The 20,755-nt window shown below is 41.3% G+C and overlaps 1 protein-coding gene across 24 annotated transcripts in view; it reads left to right on the forward strand.

Moving 5' to 3' along the window:
• Positions 1-2,488: 2,488 nt before the first annotated feature.
• The window catches only part of PLEKHA5 (pleckstrin homology domain containing A5), a 167,584-nt gene continuing 149,317 nt past the window's right edge, over positions 2,489-20,755 (forward strand). For 20 of the 24 annotated variants that reach the window (XR_007374719.1, XM_048934531.1, XM_048934530.1 and 17 more), the window contains exons 1-3: positions 2,489-2,655; positions 2,777-2,853; positions 5,488-5,545. Coding sequence is in view for 23 of the 24 variants with exons in the window: in XM_048934531.1 (XP_048790488.1) it covers positions 2,558-2,655; positions 2,777-2,853; positions 5,488-5,545 (233 nt within the window). In the remaining variant the exon portion in view is untranslated. Of the gene's footprint in view, positions 2,656-2,776; positions 2,854-5,487; positions 5,546-6,690; positions 10,872-20,755 lie in introns of those variants that run through there. The other 4 variants (XM_048934556.1, XM_048934554.1, XM_048934544.1 and 1 more) reach the window with 2 other exon arrangements.

Here is a 20,755-nt window from a genome sequence, read left to right on the forward strand (position 1 = left end):
GAAAGGTCATCCACAACTTCTCTGGGCAGCCTGCTCCAATGCCTCACCACATCCTCAATGAAAAATCTCCTCCTAGTATCCAATCTAATTCTCCCCTCTATTAGTTCAAAACCATTTCCCCTTGTCCTGTCACCATCAGACTGTATAAAAAGTTGTTCTCCCTCCTGATTATAAGCTCCCTTTAAGTCAAAGCAACATGAATTCATGGTGCATGCCATCTTGCAGGATTAATTCCTGAAAGTAGAGTCAAAATGTGCCTTCCATATGTTTCAGAACTACAAATACTGGATTTTACTTGATGACTGTTTAACATAAAGTGACTAAGAGTCCCTGAACAATGGAGTTGAACCAGGATTTTCCATCACGCCCTGGATGAGCTCCCTATTCATGAGACCAGCAAGTCATGCTACCCCCATATAGCCCAATAATTTGCAACATAATGTGACTTCAAAGGGGGAGGTGGAGCACCTTCAGTGTACTCACAAAACAGTCTCAGCTTCCAAATAGCCGAGAGGATGGAGCAAAAGCATTTTCCTGGGAAGAGAATGACATGGCTCTAAAAACCCTTCTTCCTCCTGCCGGCTGAAGCGATTTTCTTACAGTTCTTGGTGGTGACACTGTCACCAACCTGTTTGCTGTGAATTATAAAGAAACTAATCCTGTAAGTCCTCCCTGCACATGGTCTGACTGCAGCCAATTTATCAGGCCTTCATGGCAAGCTTTCATCCAAGAATTCAGGCAGGCTCTGAAATACTTTATGCACTGCTCTCCTTAGTTTCACCAAGAACGCAGCTAGTCCAAACACAAGCAAAACATAAAGAAGGCTGCAACTGGCAAAACTTCTTTTCCTAACAAAGGTGTGTTCAACAAAGCACATGCTGAGTTTTGGAAGGATTTATGTACCTGAATTCTATCATCATCTAGCTTATTTCATGGATCTGGGCCAGTACACATCCTGCTGTATGGTACCTTCTGCTAGTGAAGAAAGCTGATTCGGCATGATGGAAGGTTTGCAGTGCTCTCAAGACTGAGAGTACTTGCTCTTTGCGTTGGTTAGGCTGCATGAGGGAAGTCAGTTGTGATCACTGCCTCACAAGCCCAAAATGTATGTGATTTCCCCCATGCTGTTGCCAGGCAGCCTTCCACAGCTCCTCAGTGGAAGGGTCATTATTCACTTTTACTCGTCACCCGAGGGCTCTTGCTCTGAGGAGAGAAGGAACTGTTTAGAGAATAACTTGTGTTCTCCCCAGCAAATCTTTGTCTGGTAGTCCATAAATCTCAGGTGCTGTCAGCGGTGAGTGGAAACGAAGGGTAATGTTGGGCAGAGAGGGATTCTTATCTCACATTCAGTTACTTAAAGATAACAGTGTCTGCTGACACGTTCACTGTGCTTTGGGTCTGGAGTACCTTGTACAGGACAACTGGGTTTTAAGGTTTTAGCCACAAGGTGTGGTGGGGAACGAGCCACGTGGCAACTTGCTTTGTCAGATTTAATCAAAATGGGAACACAAGGAGGGCAAAGCTGTTCCTCGCAACGCGGCCAGCCCAGAGTTTCAATGCTTCTGTGGATGCAGGAACACCTCAGGCTTCCCAGTTCTGGTCTAGAACGTGGTTTTGTAAGGCAAGATTCTCTCAGAAAGATCACAGCCACCACACAGCTTTAGTAATCCGTGATTTTTATTTGTAACTTCAATCAAAGCCAAGCATACCCACTCAGATTGCTCATCACAAAACAAGGACATGCACAGATCCACCTCCGCGCGTGGATTTCACCTCGGTCACCACCACCACCTGGAGCACAGAACGCTCCTGGCCATGCCCTTGGTCTGCGGCTGGGCACAGCGGTTGGGTCCTGAGAGAAAAGCGTGGTGTTGCTCACTGCTGAAGGCCACACGTGAGAAATAAAAGCAAAGTCAGAAGTTGAGAGCAGAGCAGCACACGCGCTCCTGGAAGAAATTCGATAAAAGTTTAATTTCCTGTAGGAAAGCCTGCCGTAAAGACCCGAGGAGCAGAGCTGCTGCTGGCAGCCGGGGGCTTTGACACACATCAGGATCCCGCCGCGGGACAGGCGCTGGCTCTGAGTTTAGCCCCGGGCCTGCGTTCCGCTTTCTCCAGGCGGGCCACGGCAGCGGAAGGACCCTTCTTTCCCTTCGGCATCACTGTTGCCGACCAGAAACTCGTCGCCCACCGGGCGACCCCCGGCTCCTTTCAGAGACCGCGCCGCCCGCGTTGTCCGCTCCCGCCCTTCCCCCCTGCCGGAACTCGCCCCGCAGCCCCGCCTCAACGGCCGCGGCGGGGGAGAAGGCGCGCCCCCGCGGGCGGGCGTGCCGCCAAGCGGGGAGCCGCGCGCGCCCCCGCGGTGGGCGGGGCGTGCCAGGGCGGGCGGGGCGGGGCGTGCCGCCGTGCTCCTCCCCAGCGCGCGGCGCCCGCCCTCTCCCCAAGGTGTCGGCGGCGCCGGCGGGGACGCGCTCGCTCGTGCCCGCGCCGCTCTCCCCCCTCACCCCCCCGCCCCGCTCCCCTCGGCTCTCCCCGGCTGCGCTGGTAGCTGCGCTCGGCCATGGCGGCCCCGGCGGAGCTGAGCGCGGAGCGGCTGCGGGCGCTGCCCGGCAGCTGGAGTTACGGGATCAGCCAGGGCGGCCGCGTCTTCTTCATCAAGTGAGCGGGGCATTGCTGGGGGGAGGGAAGGGGTCGCGGGGCGGGGGCTGGGCGCGTTGGTGGGGGGGAGTAGACCGCTGCCCGACTGCTCGCTGACCGGTCCTTGTGTGCGTCCCCGCAGCGAGGAGGCGAAGAGCACGACCTGGCTGCACCCGCTGACCGGAGAGGCCGTGATCACCGGGCACCGTCGCAGCGCAGGTAGGAACCTTCCCTGCGGTAGGGCAGCGACCCCCGGCCCTGCCCCGCCATGGCCGCTCGGCCCCGCGTTGCCGCCCCGCCCGCCGCCGGCCGAGCCCGGGCCGTCCCGGCCCCTCCCGCTGCCCCCGGCCCCGCTGCGCTCTCCGCACGCCGCCTTTACACCCGCCTTTAACCTCCGAGCCGTTCCCTCGCGTTCCTCCTGCCGCCTTGTGTCGCCGCTGTGATACCGTGAGAGCCCTCGGCCGTCTGCAGGTTGTTCACCTGCCCCGCATCCCCTCGTTGCCACCCGTGCCCCCCGTGTCACCTCGCTGGTCTCTGCCGGCGGCAGCCGGTCACCTGGAAACCCTGCTGTTCTTCACGCTTTCCCATCCGGGCTGAACGCGTGGGTGGTTTCCAAGTGACTGCGAGAGGGGCAGAGGGGGGAGAGGAAGGGGACCCGAGCGCTGGGATAACTCGCTGGGAGGAAGGCGGTGTCAGCTCCGGAGCGGGAGCAGCGGGAGGCGCTGGGGGTGCAGCCCCGACGCCCATCTCCGCATCGCGGGGTGCGTTTGCCGCCGGGAGGTGCTGGAGCGCGGCTCCCAGCGCTTCTCCTTTTGCGTGTAACCGCAGGAGAGCTGCCCGCCGATCGGACCACACCGAGCTGGTTGATGTTTGTGTTTGTTTCGTGCTTGGTGTTCCCGTTCTTTAAGAATCGGAAATGGGCTTTTAGAAAGCTGTGGACGGTCTTCTGCGAGTTGGGAGGAGTTCACAGAGCGTGGGTTCTGGCTATCAGAACTCTGTGGCTTAATCTGCAGTGAAGGGCTGATGCTGAAGGAGTCATTTAATGCCGGGAAACAGAATTGCTGATTGATATCAGGCTCCTCTTTTCCCCACTCTCAGTACTCGGATTAATTGAGAAAGCAGCTTTCATCCACAGCAGCGTGCATGAGGGCAGATGTATGTGAAGTGCTCTGCTACTTGGACATTAATATTAGCAGAGCATTAATTCCTTTTTTTTTTTTTTTTGAGCTGTCAGCGGCAACTGTTGACTGATGGTGATTCACCAGCAATTCTCTCAGTGTCTCATTTATTTCTGCCATTAAGCCCCTTCCAAGGGAAGCGCAGCTTGCTTTAGAGCATCTGTAGTGCTGGATACAGTGCTAGGGGAGTTATTATCAGGTAAATAACTTTTGGCAAACCTGCCCACGGCAGGAGGTTGGAGCTTGATGATCTTTACAGTCCCTTCCAACCTAAGCAATTCTGTGATTCTGTGAAATGAAATTTATTTCCAAACGTTCAGTGAGGTATGACCTTGACTACCATAGCCATGATCTGTAGATCAGAAGTAGAGTAGAAGTACCTGCAGAGAAAATCATCTTCTGTATGTACATGTGTTTGTTAATTCATCTCTGAACATACTCAAAAGAAGTTTAAAATATGTCAGAAGAGACCATTTCTGAGTGAATGAATTTCTCTTGGAATTTTGTGTTGTGAAGCTTGTTAGTAAATAATACTGTGAAACATTTACTAGTCGACGAAGAGAAACTTATCCTGTGCTATAAACTGAAGAGCTTTTTATTTCTGGAGAAATACCCCGGAAGGGTATTCTTTTTGCCAAGTTCTTATAGCATCCATAAATACTTCTGCTGGAGTGTCTTCCTGTTTGATGGACTTTGCCCTCTGACAGTATCAGAACGCTTTGATTCTGTTTTGGTGTGGCTTTTTTTTTTCCCCCAGATATTTCATAGCAGTGAAATAAAAGCCATCCAGAGCAAATAAGCAAATAGGAAAAATCACATCCTCCAGACTGAGTGTTTTCTGCTTTTAACAGAAAATATATTGTTGCTTCTCTAATTCAGTCAGCGAATCCTGCCTATCAATTAGTGCTTTTATCAACTGGAGTAAACTTAATGGCAGTGATGAATTAGAGTTGCGTAGTGGTGCCCAATGCCTTCAGATCTTCCATTACATCAGGAAACCGTTACTTGAAAGTAGCTGACCATTAGTAGTGGTTTGGATTTTTTTTCCAGAGAGATTTTTTTTCTTTTTTATGTGGGCTCCTGATTCCCAAGAGTGATAACAGAGAGGGAAAAGATGTAGCCAATTCCTCCACCAGATTTGCATTGAAAATTATTTTTATCTGAAACTGGGTAGAGTTGTAAACACTGCAGGAGTGCTTGTTAGTCACATCAGTGGTGGAATTATGCTAATATGAAATAGCTGTGTGGTGTAGTTGATACCATGCCTGTTACGATGCCTGTGACTTGTGCAAGCTCCTTGCATTGATTTTTTTGCTTAGATCTCTCCCTGTCAGGTGATTTGATGCTACTGAAGTTGAAGGCAGAAAGGACTGGAGATGACTGTGAGTTCCAGTGACTTGACAAAGAAGAAAACATTGCTAAACAAGACAGGCTTGAACTGTTACTATTTGGGAATGACAAATCCAAATCAGATCCCTGTGTGAGCTGTTTGTCTTAGATTACAGAACTAATGAGACAGTGTTTTGAGTCAATTTAAAAATCTCATTTGTAGGACTAGAGCTTTCAGCATCTAGAGTGAGGAACGAATGATAAGTGCGTTAGTGTTAGGGAGTAGACTAGTGCAACTAGCAGTGCTTCAAAAGTTAATTACTGTGCTTTGCTATTTGTTTTCCAGACTTACCCACAGGTTGGGAGGAAGCTTATACTTTCGAAGGTGCAAGATACTATGTAAAGTAAGTTGAGAGTTTATCTGTCACAGTGCTGTAATTCTAATTACTTTGTCTGAATGCCGCTGTAGTCTTGAACTCTTTCCAAACTAAGAATGGATGTTGGAAAGAATTGTTCAAGCTGGTCCTATGAAATCCTATGTTAAAGACATCCTCTGTAGATGAAACCATTTCTTGAGTTTTTGTGTTAATGCTTTTTAAGTTGCTTAAGGATTTGAATTCAAATGAAATTTCTGCTATGAGTTGACCGACTGGCAGCAAATATCTGTGCAAGTCAAGAAGATGTTGAGTTTCTGTGGTTTTGACACTTGTATGTATGCACTGTCATGCCATATTCTCAGAAAGGCAAGATCTTACTTGGTTGTTGGGATCAGAGTCTTGATCCAAGCCCTGTTCTGTAATCTGAAAGTTTAATGTGACTGCCTTGCAGATTCCTTGTTTTTGTTTCCAGTATTGGTGCTGTTTTTTTTGTTTTTTTTTTTTTTATTTCAGTAATTTTTCTTCAGATTTTAGTATGCTCGAAGGGATACCCCTTGGTCCATCATGGTATAATTGCTATATGCTCTTTTTGAAAGAGGAGCATGGAATTAGAGCTCCAATGTAGAATTCCAGAGGTCGTGTTGATTGGATCATCTTAGGAAGTTTGTCTCTCTAGATAGTCAGACTGTCCGCAACTGAAAAATTCTCAAATGGCAGCCATGGGTATTGGTCCAGCTAAAATGATGTTTTTCTAATATTTGACAAGTTGCAGGCTTTACTCAGTACATTCAGAAATTTTTGTTCACTGTGCTGTGTGTTTTCCATTATTAAACCATCATTGGGGTGAGTTCTGCAAAAGATTACCAGTGAGGGTACCCAGAGAGCTGTAGGCTGTAGGTAGGTTTTGCTCTTGTCTTAGTGTTGAGCAGAAGGTAGCTGCTCTGTGTAAGATACTTTGTAAACATTGTGAGATGGGTTTTAGGCAAGTGTTGCATGGTTTATTCTACATACTTGTAGGAAAACCATTGAGTTAACAATGAAAAAAATTCCAAAGAATATACTGAGAAGTAAGTCTTCAAAAATGTGACCAGAACTTGTGCCAGGCTCTCTAAAAGGGGTTTTTGTTACTAGACAACGTGTTTGTTTCACTGTTCTGTTCTGCTTTCTTGTAGCTTACGTTACACTGGTGTTGTATAACAAATGACAAGAACTGCACAGGTCTGAGGACAAGAATGTGCTAAGGATTTCACCCTCTGCTGTTCTGTTTGCATAGTAAATATAGAAGAGTGAAAATTAAAACTGTGTATAGAATATAGAACAGTATTTTTCTATACCTTTGCATTCAGCAATTTATCATAGAATAAGCCTACAAAGAGTGTATTAGCTATAGTAACTGGAAAATATCAGCTTGTTTTCTTTGGATTAAAAAAAAAATGTTTAAGGACAGCTATTGTAGAGCGGTTCCTGTGCTTATGCATGAATAAACCAAGTGGTAGCTTGTTTGTGTACTCCTCCTGAGATCTTGTGTTCACGGTTTTATCGTAACAGTTAAGAGAGACATTAAACTGATTGTTTTGCTGATAGCCAACACTAAATAGCTCTGCTTATATTTAAATTTGTGCCACATCTTTGAAAACATGTTGCACAAACAACACTTCTCTGTGATTTGATCGATGTAGGAGGATAGCAGGGGTAGCGCTGTCAAGTCTGCTGAGAGGTTCAGATGGTAGGACCAGTTTGTCATCCTTAGTTAAATATGTTTGTTGTTTCACAGGTGTAGCTACTCAGGCTGGGTTGAGGCTTGTGCTTGATGATAGCTTCTCCTTTTAAAGTTCTCCAGCACCAGTGGAGCTGAATGCTAGGCGAGATGCGAGAGCTAATGCAGACAGGGTGACAACATTGTAATCACTATCCTATGCGGCGTAACTCTGGATGATGTGTTGATTATAATCATTCTAGTTGTCTGAGTCTTAGCTACCACCGTGTGCCCGCATGACTGGAAAGCAGCACAGGCTGTTATGACCTTGTCTACGCAGGCATCCCCACATATGCATTTTCAACCTGCTTGCTTGAATGTACGTATTTGCTAAATGTCAATACTTATTATGTAGATCAAAGCAAAATAAAATTTTGCTAAAACTAAAAATGCTAAAAAAAAAAAAAAAAAAAAAAAAGCTAAAAAAAATGCTCAGGGTCTGGCCTGAAAGAAATGTATTGTTTTGAGTTCTGATATGAGTGGTGGAGTTCCAGGGGAATGAATGTTAATGGCACTTTATTGATGTGTTCAACCATGTGAAACTTGGCTGCTGAATTTCTGTAATGTGTCCAGCAGGAGAGTTATATAAGAAGGATAGTCGAGTTTCCTGATCACATAAATAATTTCACCTAGCTTCTGAGCCACAGCTTCAAATATGTGGGTTGAATGAAAATATTTAACAGCCTTGCTTTATGGTAAGATCTTATGCTAGACTGTGTTTGAAAATAAAAACCTTTTGAAAATGATTCTTATGGTTCTTTAATAATAGGTCTTCAGTGTTCCAAGTGGGTGTGTCACTGAATCTATTACTGTGCTTTTTCTGGCTTTGATGTAGTAAACACTGTGTAATCAAATTGGGATAATGTCGAGGAGATAATCGTCATCTAAATCTTAGCATTCCTGGGACTGGCATTTCAAACAAATGACTCAGGAAGCAGACTGCATTGAAATGGGATTATTTCTAAAGGACACCTTATATTTCCTCATGATGCATGCATTCATTTTCAGAATAAGTAGATACCGAATGGTGACACTTTTTTTTGTTTTTGTTTTTCCAAAACATTGAGTTTGTTTTGTCTTTAAAAAAGAAATATATTCTGAAACAAGGATAGGTACAGAGTTATTTCCGTTGCTCAAGGAGGTTTTAGTTTTGGTATAGAGTTGTGCTGATGAGTTGATGTTAGCTAGGCCTTTGACTTCCCGTGTTTTGGATTAGTAGAAGAATTGCAATGCTTGATAATGTCAGTGTCTTTCTACAACATCTGTCCTCATCCCCACTAAATGCAGATGATAAAAGGTATTTTTATTAGGTGGAATAAAAAAAAGTCATAATGTTGCACGTTTTCCTATTAGATCTGGTTATGTTAATATTTTTTGTCTCCTCCAATTTGAGGAAATCTTCTTGTTTCCTTAATATTAGAAGTGTACACGAGTAGCCCTTTACTTAATGCAAACTGTTGTTAAACTTTTCTGGAGTAATATTTGGTTCATAAAATAGCTGAAGTTTCTACCTGCAATGGAGAGCTGTATGACTGTAAAATGGAAAAATTCAAGTACTGTCTTTACTTATTACTTTATTGTCAGCTCAGTATGAAATCCTGCGTATTATCAGGTGAAGAATAATAATATGGAATAAAACTCCCTAGTTTGAAAGTGATGGCATACCGTGTTGAAAAACTTGGAGCTCTCTTTTGTTCATAGCATATTTTGGTGGACTGTTGAATTATATGTACTGTATTGAGCTCCTTTGTGAGCTTTGGAAAACTGAGGGCTTGTCTTCAAAACAGATAAACTAGATAGTACTGTGGGATGCTTAAGTTACTTAGATTATTTATGAGTGTATGAGGAAATAGACCCATGTGACAATCCGAGTATGGTACTTGATAGAAAAGACATACTTGGTCACTGGCTTCAGCTTCTTCTTCTCTTAAGATTAATGAGAATTTTAGACATGATGTTTTTAATTACTGCATCATAGTTAGGTACCGATATACTTGATTAGAGTGCTATAGAATTGCATAAGTATGTCTTTCTCGGCATTTATATGTGTTTGTTTATATGTTTAGGAAACTCTTTTCCCTGGTTTAAAAACACCCAACTCTTTAAGTTAGGGCATTTCCTTCCTTGCTTTTCCTGCTATTTTTTAATTAATTTCTCATTCTGATAGTACTAAACATATGGTAGTACTTTTGGAATGACTTTTACACCAGATTTATGTTGTTTAGATTATTAACTTACAAAATAAAGTTATTCAAAAATCAATCCAGTGATATTTGAGGAGTTTTGCATCAGTCTAACTCATGGGACTTCTATGGAGGTATTCTTAGGTAAGCTGTTAAGGTGTTTAGAATTTGATATTTCTTAGCCCTGCGTAGCGCTGATAATTTTGGGGGAATATGAAAGCTGACTGAAGTCAATAGGTGAATACCCTTAAAAACACAAAGAATTAGGAGGGCTAAATCTGGATTTCAGAGTTTTGTGTTGAAGGCTGTGTACTTACCAGAAGAGTTTCTGCCTGTTTCTTGCTGAAGCCAAGTATTTGTAAGCCCAGGTTGAAGCTGAGGTGAGTTCACTGTTGAATCAAGTAGGTGTTTCAAATGCTTTTGTGGAGACTTTCATCAATAGAACTGGCTTTCAAACATGTAGTTTGAGAATTGGGTAGGTAAGAAAAATCTAATAGGCGATTAAATGAGATGAGATCTTTTCAGCCTTCAGTTTCTGTTGTTTACTAAAATAAACTCCTGCTCATTACGAATTCAGCTTTTGTTTGAACCTTTGTCTTTTATGTGCATTCTAAAGATCCTCTCCCACTCAGCTGAGAAATTCTCCGGAAAAATCGAACATCAACTGGTTGTGTTTGCAGAAAAGCCCTTTATTGAGAGGGAAAAATGGGAATTGATGGGAGGGAAAAAAAAAGTGAGAACAGATTATTTTTCTTCAGTAAGAATCGTAGTATTCCTCCAAGAAATTTAGTCCTGCTCTGGTCACCTCTGTCACTTATTTTGCTAAGAATTAGGAAAGACTAAAGTTTATTCCTGCCCTTCTTTATTTTTCTTTTTTTTTTTCATGAGACCTCTGGATCAAGTAATGGTCTAGGTAAATGGGAGACCTGCCACATAAAATTACAGCAAACTGATCTGTGCCTTCTTCCTTTGCGCAGTTCAGAAAATGAGAACTTGTTAGGATTGCATGCAAACTTGCTATGTATTTTAAGATTTACATCTTTATTTCACTGCAGTATTTTCAAGAACCAAAATTAATGCAGGGAGCATCCTGCTTGGGAAGTGCTCAGGCACTTCACAGTGCTACTGCTCAGTAAAACACCTCACTACATTAAAGCTTCTGCTGCAGTTCTCCCTGTGGAAAGGATGAAGCTGTCTTTCTTGGGAACCCTGGGGAAGGCACACACTCTTGCTCTGTAGGGAAAAGTGGGAAGAAAAAAAATATATCTGTGGAGGCAGATAGGAACAGAAAGGGAATCTTGTTATGGGGGAGCTGAGGGATGGGCTAGCTGCCAGGGGGCTACAGCAGCATGAGCGAAAGGCAGCAGTGGAGTGGGTGCAGTGCTGAAACAGAGTGGAGGTGGAGGCACTGGAAAAAAAGAGTGTGGGTCAGAGGAGGGGAGGGAGGGCTGTGCCCTAAAATCAGCTTATAGAGGAATGCACAAGAAGAGGATGGAAAAGGAAATATGGCCTGCTGCAGGAAAAGGCTGGGAGGGTGGGACTAGGTGCAGGAAAAGGAGTGGAGACTGAACCAGGTAGAAAGGGCAGTTGGCGCTGAAAAGTAAAAGGAACAGGGGTGGGAGTTAATTTCCTTGCAGCAAACATTGGGATTTCTCCCATGTGGTAAGGTGACGGAGATGCATCCTACAAAAATGAGCTCTGTGCCCAACAGGGACTGCTACTCTTTGCTTATGAACCTGTTTCAAAGTTAGTTTGGCGAGTAGAACATCAAACATGAAAGCTAAGGATTCTTGTGCCAAATGTGCACACATTTTGGAGTGTGACGTTTTGTGGTTGATGTTTTGAGCTGTCTTGTTCTTAAAGTGCATTTCTATATTCAGTAATACCTTGTATGCTTTAGTTTTACTAAAATAGACATGAAGCCATGGGAGAAGTTAATGTTGCACTTTTGTTGTTGTTGCTTTTAAATATTGTAAGAGTTAATGGGTAATTACTTAAAAAAAAAATACAAAAAAAAAAAAAAAAAGGACATAGAATTTGTAACATGAAACATGGAAATCCATTAAAAAGAAAAGAAAAACACTGAGAAAAGAAAAATCCAGTAAAAAGAAAAGAAAGACACTGGAATCACTCAAGGTTTTTGATAACTCATACATTACTAAGCCAACTTCAGCAATTTTAGGGTTTGGAAGTTGTAATACTACTTTTCTGATTTTGGTGTTCACTGGTTATGGAGTTAATAATAGCAGATAAAGGTAATGCAAACTTTGTTATTACTGTGAAGAGAATTGTTCTGTGGGCTTTCGTTTTTTGTATCCACACTGTGTGAAGTCTCACCTTCCCCTTTCCCTCCCTTCTTCCTCCCCCCCCCAAGACCCCAAGTATTTTGAGACCTTCCTTACTCTATCTGTTCCATACAGATGCTTTTTCTCTTCCCATCTCAGTCCCTGCTCCCTTCAGTGCCTTGAGCTGAGAGCCACTGTTAGCTGAGCTGGCAGGCAGGTACTTCCTGAGCTTTGCCAACAGAGGTGTGCAATTGGTGCAGTCACTATTCAGTGGAACTTCTACAGGTCCAAATTTGACCCAGTGCACATTGTTTTGCTTTTACTTAATGGAATTATTCATGCTGCTTTTTTTCTTGTGGTCTGTGAGTGTTTTGTTTTACTAGATCAAAACTAGCATCTGTTGTGGTGCTGCGCTAAGCCTGTTTTTCCTGAGTATGTTTATGTTATGCTGGCTCTTATTCTAATTCTAATGAATTGCACTTTCATTAAACCTGAGATACACTTTGGCTTGGCAGTTCAGACTGATCTTCAGTATGCTTCTTTGTGCGTGCGAGAGAGGGAGAAAGCTCTTGTGAAGCTTGAGGTAGACACTGGAAGTAAAGCTCCTCAGCTCTGGCTGCTGAGGCTTCTCTCAACGTGGAGCCTGTGTGTTTTTTCTGTGTTTCAGTAAGTAACTAAATTTAAACGTCTCTCCTCTCTCCTTCCTTTACCTTCTTTCTTTGAATGTGGGAGGTGGCTGCTTTCCTCCGTTCTTGCCTTTGACTGGAAGGAATGTGTTCTCTGACAGTGATGTTGGGAAGAAGTTACAACAGCAGATGCCTTCAGAAGAAGTTTCAGAGTAGGGACTTGTTCATAGGCACCTCAGTAAACTATTTGGGAAAGGCTGCAACTTCTCAGCATTGAATAGGTCAGGCACTGTTCAAATGGTTGTTTGTGGTGTTGCATCTGTCTGCTTTGGACATAAAAAACTTAAATTGAACACTTGTTTGTGAAGTGGAAAAAAGGCTTTTAGACAGTGTTTTGAATGCTTGTGTGGCCTGCAAAGCTAGTAGAGCTTTATATAAACAATTAAAAAAAAAAAAGTTTGCATGTTCAGGACGCTTCGGCAACTTGGTTCTTTGTGGCTTTCCCCACGGTGACTTAGTAAAACCAGTAACTTGTAAGAAAAAGTAGAGTAACAAGCAACCTGTTCTTTAAAATTCGTGTTTTCTCTTCCAAAGTCGTCTACAACTTGTATTTCGTGGAAATTGTAGTTAAAGAACTAATTTGTGTTTTATTGCCTGAAAGCATTTCAGTGTGTCAGACCAGGTAAGAGGAATCCTTGTACACAAAGCTGTTTCAGAAGGAAATATTCAGTTAACCCTTTGGTTTTAGGTGTCTCCTTTGCTAGCTTTCAATTCCAGCATTTCAGAGAAACTCAGGTTCTTTACTTCTCACTTAGTAAGTAGGACTAATGAAATTGTATAAGTTTTCAAAAAAATGCAAGTTCTGTTACTTTCATCCAGATTGTAGTATTAGGAAAAAAAAAAATCTGCTATTTTGGTGGGGTTTTTTTATACTTGTGTTGAAATCCTACAGACTAAGCAGCTGCTGACCAATGTTAAGACATTTACCATTGTTGTAAATGATTTTGGGGACCTTTAAAAACAGATGATATAACATGTTATGTCCTTCACTGCACCTGGTCTTTAAGAAGGGAAGAAAGCTGTGTTTGAAATAAAATGCTGTGTGCAATAAGAACAAACAAGTGGTGCTCTTAAATCCCAGTGGAGGGGAAAAATACCTTTAATCTGGTTGAATGTCAAAATGGTATCTTGATGGAGAGAGGAAAACTGGCTAACACTTGTGTTTCTGTGCGTGGGAGGGAGGTGTGTGTGTGTGTGTATGTATACATGAGTGTATTGGCTGCACCATTTTGTAAGGTTACTTTATCGTTTTCCATATACGCAATAATCTACTTATTTTATCAAAGGCTTCGACTTAGAAGTTCTGAAGTTTGATACAAAAGATTGAAAATGGAAATTATAACCAGGAGCGTGTTTTTAAGCAGTGTCATAACATCAAATGTTTATTGTAACCATTCATTTTCATCTGAATCAAGATGTAAGTTAAACGTCATTAGAAATTCATATGATCTTCTCTGATCTTAGAATCTCTTTTATGGTAGAGTTTCTGTCTTTAGTGCTTGGTGTGGGTCTCCCTTGCTTATCTCTGATCTGAGACAGTGAAATACTTTCTGTTGATAAAGCACACAAATGTTACTTTTTTGTGTGTGCAGTTAATAGATCAACTAGTAAAAGCTGAAGTTTTCTTTTTATTGTATCTAAGCACTTAAAGCATTTGACATTTGAGCCAATATTTTAAGGTGGTTAAATTGAGCCCATAATGCTCTCGGATACAGTGAATTTTATGAGTTTGTCACTAAAACAGGCCTTGTTCCGGTAGGTAGTCATTATTAAAATTGTTTTAGAATGAATTGGAAGAACTTCAGAGCTTGAGAAGTTATACTCAGCACAGAGGGTCTTGGAGCAGCTGTCTGTAGTGTTTTAATTTTTTTTAAGCTGACAAATGGATTTAGGGTTTCTTATGTATTTATGGAAGCACACCTAGCGACTACAGCTGACTGGTGAACTCTGAGGTACTAATATTTTCTGATCTTTGCCATCTTTTCTGTCTTATGCTTCTGTCCCTCCTTTTGCTCAGCCTCAGATAAACGTAAGCTGACAGGATTTTCATGGCAGCTTTTAGTTTGCCTTGAAGTAGTGTGAGATTGAGATGCCAAGACTAGGAAGAAGCAGAGAAATATGATTGCAGCGCTGGAAAAGGTGGTTTAACATTTTGTTTTGAGCCATGTATTTCTTTTTCTGCAGCTCTCATCTGGTGGTTCAGTTATTAAATGAAAAGTACTCTGGGTAGCAGAACTAAAAACTTCCCTAGATTAAAACTTCCCCTGCTGTGATTTCCACAAATAGTGTTTAAGAAATGTTTTGCTTTTAAAGAAAATCTGCTTAGCTATCCAGATTAATACAATGCATGGTGTGTTTTAAGCAGCATAAGAGGTGAAGTCTTAGAATTATTTATGAGTGATACCTAGTATTATGGGTAAAGTGACTTCTGTTTAATTATAAATGGAATGAAACAGTCTACTTCAGGCCTTGTCATTACCTCTAATGGCTACAGACTTAACAACAAACAGGACATGTTGCTTTTTATGCCTCCTTGCAAGTCCCCCACCTGAAGTTTCTTACATGGAACACTTTAGTTTTCAGTTTTAATCTATAAAGAGATTTATAGACATCAAGACACATCTGAATCTTTTTCCCAAAGCGCTTTTTATTCCTGTATCCTGAGCAAAACACAAAATAGATTTTGTAATAGGCTCCGTAATAGAACTGGCTCTGTTGTGGATTTTGTTAAACTTCTGGTGAGAGTGCCAAACCTGTCTGACAAGAAAGTCAGGATCTCTGCTGCCTCAGATTGCTTACTTTGTGGTTTCAAACAACAGAAAGTGCTATCAAATTCAGCAGTCGATTGAAATTCCACTGCTTTATCCTCTTCATTATTTTCTTCTGTGTGGATGCATTCTGCTTCAGAACATTTTGCAGCTCAAATATGTAAGTTATGTGAAATCTTGCAGTTTTACACGCGGGGGAAAAAAAATGTAAGTAGTGAGACAGAAGTAGTAAAACTGATTTAATCAGCGATGTCCTATTATTGTAGGTGGGGTTTGTTGTTTCACAGTGCTGCATGATTTAAGCTTGGGCTGAAAGACTGCAGCAGCTGAGGAGTTGGAATTACAAGTGTCTAGCTTTCATTTAAGCTTCTGCAGTCTTTGTTCAATATTTGAGTTGTTTTTCTTCTTCTTGCCTTTCAGTAATGATATTTGTAAGTCATTAGAGGAATCACGGGAGCATTCAAATCTTCCCAAATTTTTGATGAATGTTGAAGGTACTGTTCATTTTTAGACAGGCAGCTTAACCAATGTCAACTTTTACTGCAACCCCTGTTTGTTATTTTATTACTTTGTGCAACATTTGCCTTGTGCAATTGGAAATAGGGCTTTCAAAGAAATTACAGAAGTTCAAAAGTTTTTATTGAATTTTTCAAGGAAATCAAGAAAATAATCTGGAGTTGCTTCAGAAACCTGCATTGCTTGTATAATTTTACAATACCTTTTATATAGCTTATATAGATGGCAGAGTGAATATATAAAGAACACGTACAGCTTTTCACTTGTTTCAAGGTGGAGTAAGTACTTCTAAGAAAAACATGAGTAGAATTTGCTGACAGTCTCTTATATTTGTATCTTGATTTCTTTTGCAGCAATAGGGACCTAAAACAAGACTTGTAATGACTGGGGAGTTGATGCACGTGGGTTTGACTCAGTTGCTGGGTGCAACAGGTGTCTCTTTCACAGCTGTAATGGAAATGTCAGAAGGAGAGTACACAGAGCAATTTGTGTGCATGTGTTTGTGTTTTTTTTTTCTTTTTCCCTGTCCAAATTTGACATGGATATGGCATCCACAACAGGCAACCGAATGCAGTGCATGCAAAGCTGTAGCTGGCAGATGTTAATTGGTTTTGGACAAACAAATATTTCGTGTGTTCCCATTTGTTTGCTGACTTTGACCTGAAATACTTTTCTTTTCACTAGTTGAGAGTCTGCACTGCTAGTTTGACAAAAAGATTTCTGAATTTCCAAGGACGTTTCCGAATCAGAAAAGCAAATGTCCCCAGCTCATCTTTTCAGCTCTGCTGCTGTTTGACTTTGTCTTGTAACTTTGTCTTATGTATGTGTCCTTATCATTCACCCTACAGCTTTTCAGTGCTTTCCTGCTTGCTTCTAGCACTAGCAGCTCAAGTAGTGTTAGATGTGATCTTCCCCAGTTGGGCTGCATCTCAGACTTTCCTAAGGGGAATGTAAATACTGTGAGGTCAGTTCAGTATCAAGTGCCTGCAGCCTGAAACAAACCCTGCAGGATCTTCTGCTATTCAGGCAAAATTAGGATCCGCTTTGGATACAGAGTTAAATATTAAGAAGTCAAGACCTTGATTGTTTATGTTATGATTTTCATAATTTTTATTACTTCAATTAACCTTACTGTTTTTCTTCTAAACTGAAAGCAAAAGAGTAAGTAGTGGGCACAACTCACTGTGGTGTTAACTGACAGGTTTTAAAACCATGTCTTTGTGAGGTCGTAATGCAGAGAGATGGTGTACCTGCGTGCACGCTCACCTGCAGCATTCCTAAGCCAGTGCTGAGTGTTGTACTAATGTATTTCTGCTAGGGCTGAAGATTTTTTCCACATTTGTTTCATTCCCTTTTTCCTCTCACCTCCTTCCCTCCCTCCCAGAACAGAATGGTGGGGAGAGAGGACTGTGCTAAGCCCACTTAGCGATGCGAAGCCAAATAGCCCTTGATGCCTTTCTCTTGTACTTGATTCAGACCTTGTTTCAATCCCCTAGTCATGCTTTCTCTGGAGAAGTGCTCTCTCTGTTTCATTTTAAATTGGTGATGGTTTTTAATTGGCTATACGGTAGTTAGAATTGCTTGCTCATACATGCTAAGGACTGGATACTGCCCTTCTGGTTTCACAAGCAGTGAAGGTATAGATTAACAACTGAGTGGGAATGTTTCTGCTTTGTAGTGCTGTCAGTAGCTTGGTTCAGGCGTGCTTGTCTTCTTAGCTATTGTCTCTGAAGGACTGGCTCCTATTAGCATTAGCAAAGGAATCCATCTAATAGATGAAACTAGAACAAAATAAGTTCCGTCTGTTCCATGGATGCCAACAAACAAGTTAGGGATTGAATTGCTCTTTGATATGTTCTTTTGGCCAGACTGGGACAAGACAGACTCATTCTCCATTTCATCTCCAGGTCTCTAAGTTATCATGATAATGTTGCTGTGAAACAACAACAGAAAGTTATGAGTTACAGTTGGGGAATTTTTGCTTTCTTTATACTGAAGCTGTTTTGCTTTTGTGAGAAGCTAAATACTTTTGTGGTCATTAGATAAGTCCAAACTGCTTTACGGTGCTTTTTTAATGTTCCTGGTGAAGTTTTACCAACACATCTGTGGTTTTGTGTGGGAGGCTTTCATGATACTCAGATGAAGGAATATTTGATTATTGAATGATGCACTTTGATTTTCTTGGTGGATTAAAGTGTGTATTGAAACTGATTGTTAGAGGTATTGGTGGAAAAGTGCAGCACTGAACCAAGAATAAAACACTTTAAAATGGAAAGCGTTTCCATCTGTATTGGAAGTAAAATAATGCTGAGTTCAAGCTAGTATTACTAAATGACCCATTCATGAGCAAGAATAAATACATTTTACGCTATGGAATGTAAAGCCCTCTAAAGAATGGAACTCAAATACATAATGGTTTCATTAATACTTAGTTTTGTGCCACTGAACAGCAATTTTTAGTTTGCTGGAAATTATTTGTTTGGAGATCTACTATAAGAGCTCTCTCTCTTAAAAAAAAAAAAAAAAAAAAAAAAAAAGCATAAATACCCATGTGCTGTTACAACAACCATTCAAAATGTTCAAGTGAAAATCCAGGCTGAGAAGTAGTAGGGGCAGCTAATCTGCCAGTTCTGTGCTTTTTCTCTTTTTTTTTTTTAAGGTATCAAACTACTTTTGGTAGGCAAATAAAAATAATGTTTTTGTTGTTGTTTATGAAATGATCTAATAGCATTTCTCATTTCCATTTGATGATGGGAATTTAATTGCAGGATTAGAAGTCCACTATGCGTGGGATTTGTGAAGTTGGTTTGGTTTTGTGTGCGTAGTGTTTTGCAACAGCAGTCGAATGTCTGGAGCCTTAAAGCTGGGGAATAAGGATGATGTAAATTCTGATACATGTTAACTTAGCTTTAGCTGCTAGAACTGTCTGAGTGAATGACACTGTGGTCGTTTGTCCATCCAACTCAACGTGCTTTTTTTTTTTGGTCTAATTTTGTAACCCCAAGATTTATTTTGGAAAAGATCCAATGCCGTTGGCTACGAAGTCTACAAGGGAATGCAGGGTTTTTGTTTTTGTTTTCTATTTAATACAGTGTTGGCCTTTTTTTTTTTTTTTTAAAGCTTTTGAAGTGTTTAATGAATCTTTCTCATGAGGTGTGATGATTAAGCAGATAAAGTTTTAATGATGCACAGGAAATTTTTTTTTATATGTGCTGGTACTGATTAATTTTTCATTTCCATGAGAAATGAGGCAGTAGTACTCTCTCAAATTGGTTTGAGTTTCTTCTTATCTGCCATCCAGCTGCACTTCTGGTTTTTAAACACTCTTTTCTTCAGAAACAGTAAGAAACAGAACAGTTCCGGGGGTCTAAGGATAATGTGTTTCCCTCCCCCACTTGAGCTCTGGGGCCCTTAAACATACCCTGGGACTATCACAAGATGCTGGAGCATAGCCTCTGTAGTGATGCCTCTCTGCAACTACTGTCAGTTCTGCTCTCTGCATTTCAGCAATTCAGCTCTGCCCCTTAGTATTTGTAGATGTAGTGCTACCCTTCTGAGTAGGGGATGAGTTCTTGGAGCTCTGAAGATGTGCTACTTCAGAACCAAGAGAGGAATGGCTGCAAGTCAATGTGTGCACTTCAGGTGCTGTTACAAGTTGAGTCTGTCTGGCTTTCCCGTTTTGATAACTGAACCACTTCCTATGACTTTGGATTAGGATCCTTAGAGATAAAGGGGATCCTGTTGATGATTTTATTTTTTTCCTTCATGTACTTTTTTGTTTTAGTGGAGAAAATTTAAATTTTTTTAATTAGGGGAGGAGGGGGGAGAGGAAGGAGAGGGGAACACTGAACTGAAAGCAACCCATAGTTTCAAATCCTGATCACAGTGTAGATAGTAAAATGTTGTATCTGAGCAACTAGTGAAATATTGTGTAAAAATTAAAGGCACAGGAAATTATATTGCTGTGGAAAAATTAGTTTGCTTTATTCCCACAGGCACTAATTATCATTGTTCTAAACTGAAACATGTACTTTTCTGTGAGGGATCCTTGTAAGGCAAACATAATCAAGAGGCAGTAAACTCTCTGGTCTTATTTTTAGAGATAAATGGTGCTATTTCTCTGGTTGCATTCCAAGTTATGTATTGAAATGGTAAAAACAACAAAAAAAGATTGCTTGACTTAATTTCATATAATGGTACTTAGCACTCATATAAGAGAAATGAAAGAGGAGAGGAATCCAGCTTTATAATACATTTCCGTAACATAGCAACTTGGCTTTCAGCTATGTGTTTAAATGCTTTAGTTTTTTTAATTTGCATCCAAAACCACTGTTCTTGTTTCTTCACTTTTCAAAGAAGCTTAGCTCTGACCATGTTTGTGCTGCACAGAATATCATGTCAGTTTTTGTTCTAGATTTTTTTTGGTACTGCTTTGAGCTATTTCTCTATGTTCAGATTTCTCTTCTTAGTATCCTTTTGTGCCCCTGGCAATTGTACTAGGCCATTATTAGTCTATAATCTAAGCTTAGGTAATTTATAAATTAAGTATATATTTATTTGTTCAAGCTGTAACAAATACTGTGTGGAACTGTGGGACGACCTTTGAAGCTGTGATTTTATTTTCAGCAATTAGCTGTACTCATCTTCCAGTGTTACTACTTCAAGCTATTATGACTCACCTAGCAACGTAGTAATGGTGAGTAGTGGGCAGACAGAAAGGCATGGTCTTTCCAAAAAGGAAGAGTTCGAGTATTTCCTGGTGTCCGTCAGTAACAGTAAACAGCCTATTGAGCAATACAAATGTTTTGTGAATTATGCCAGCAAATAACCAGGGAGCTGCAAGGGGAGAGGCAGCGTGCTGCTGAGTGGGCACTTCTCTTCAAAGTAAATGCTGTTCATTAAAAAATAATAATAAATAAATAAACAAACACAAGAAAGATTGCTTTGTGCTTCTGCAGTCAGATATTGGATTAGCTTATACTTCCAGGAGCAGTGAGGGGAATGATTAATATACTATATAAAGTTACATGGGAATTTACATAC

The sequence above is a fragment of the Lagopus muta genome, chromosome 1, assembly GCF_023343835.1.
Source record: "Lagopus muta isolate bLagMut1 chromosome 1, bLagMut1 primary, whole genome shotgun sequence".
Lineage (NCBI taxonomy): Eukaryota > Metazoa > Chordata > Aves > Galliformes > Phasianidae > Lagopus > Lagopus muta.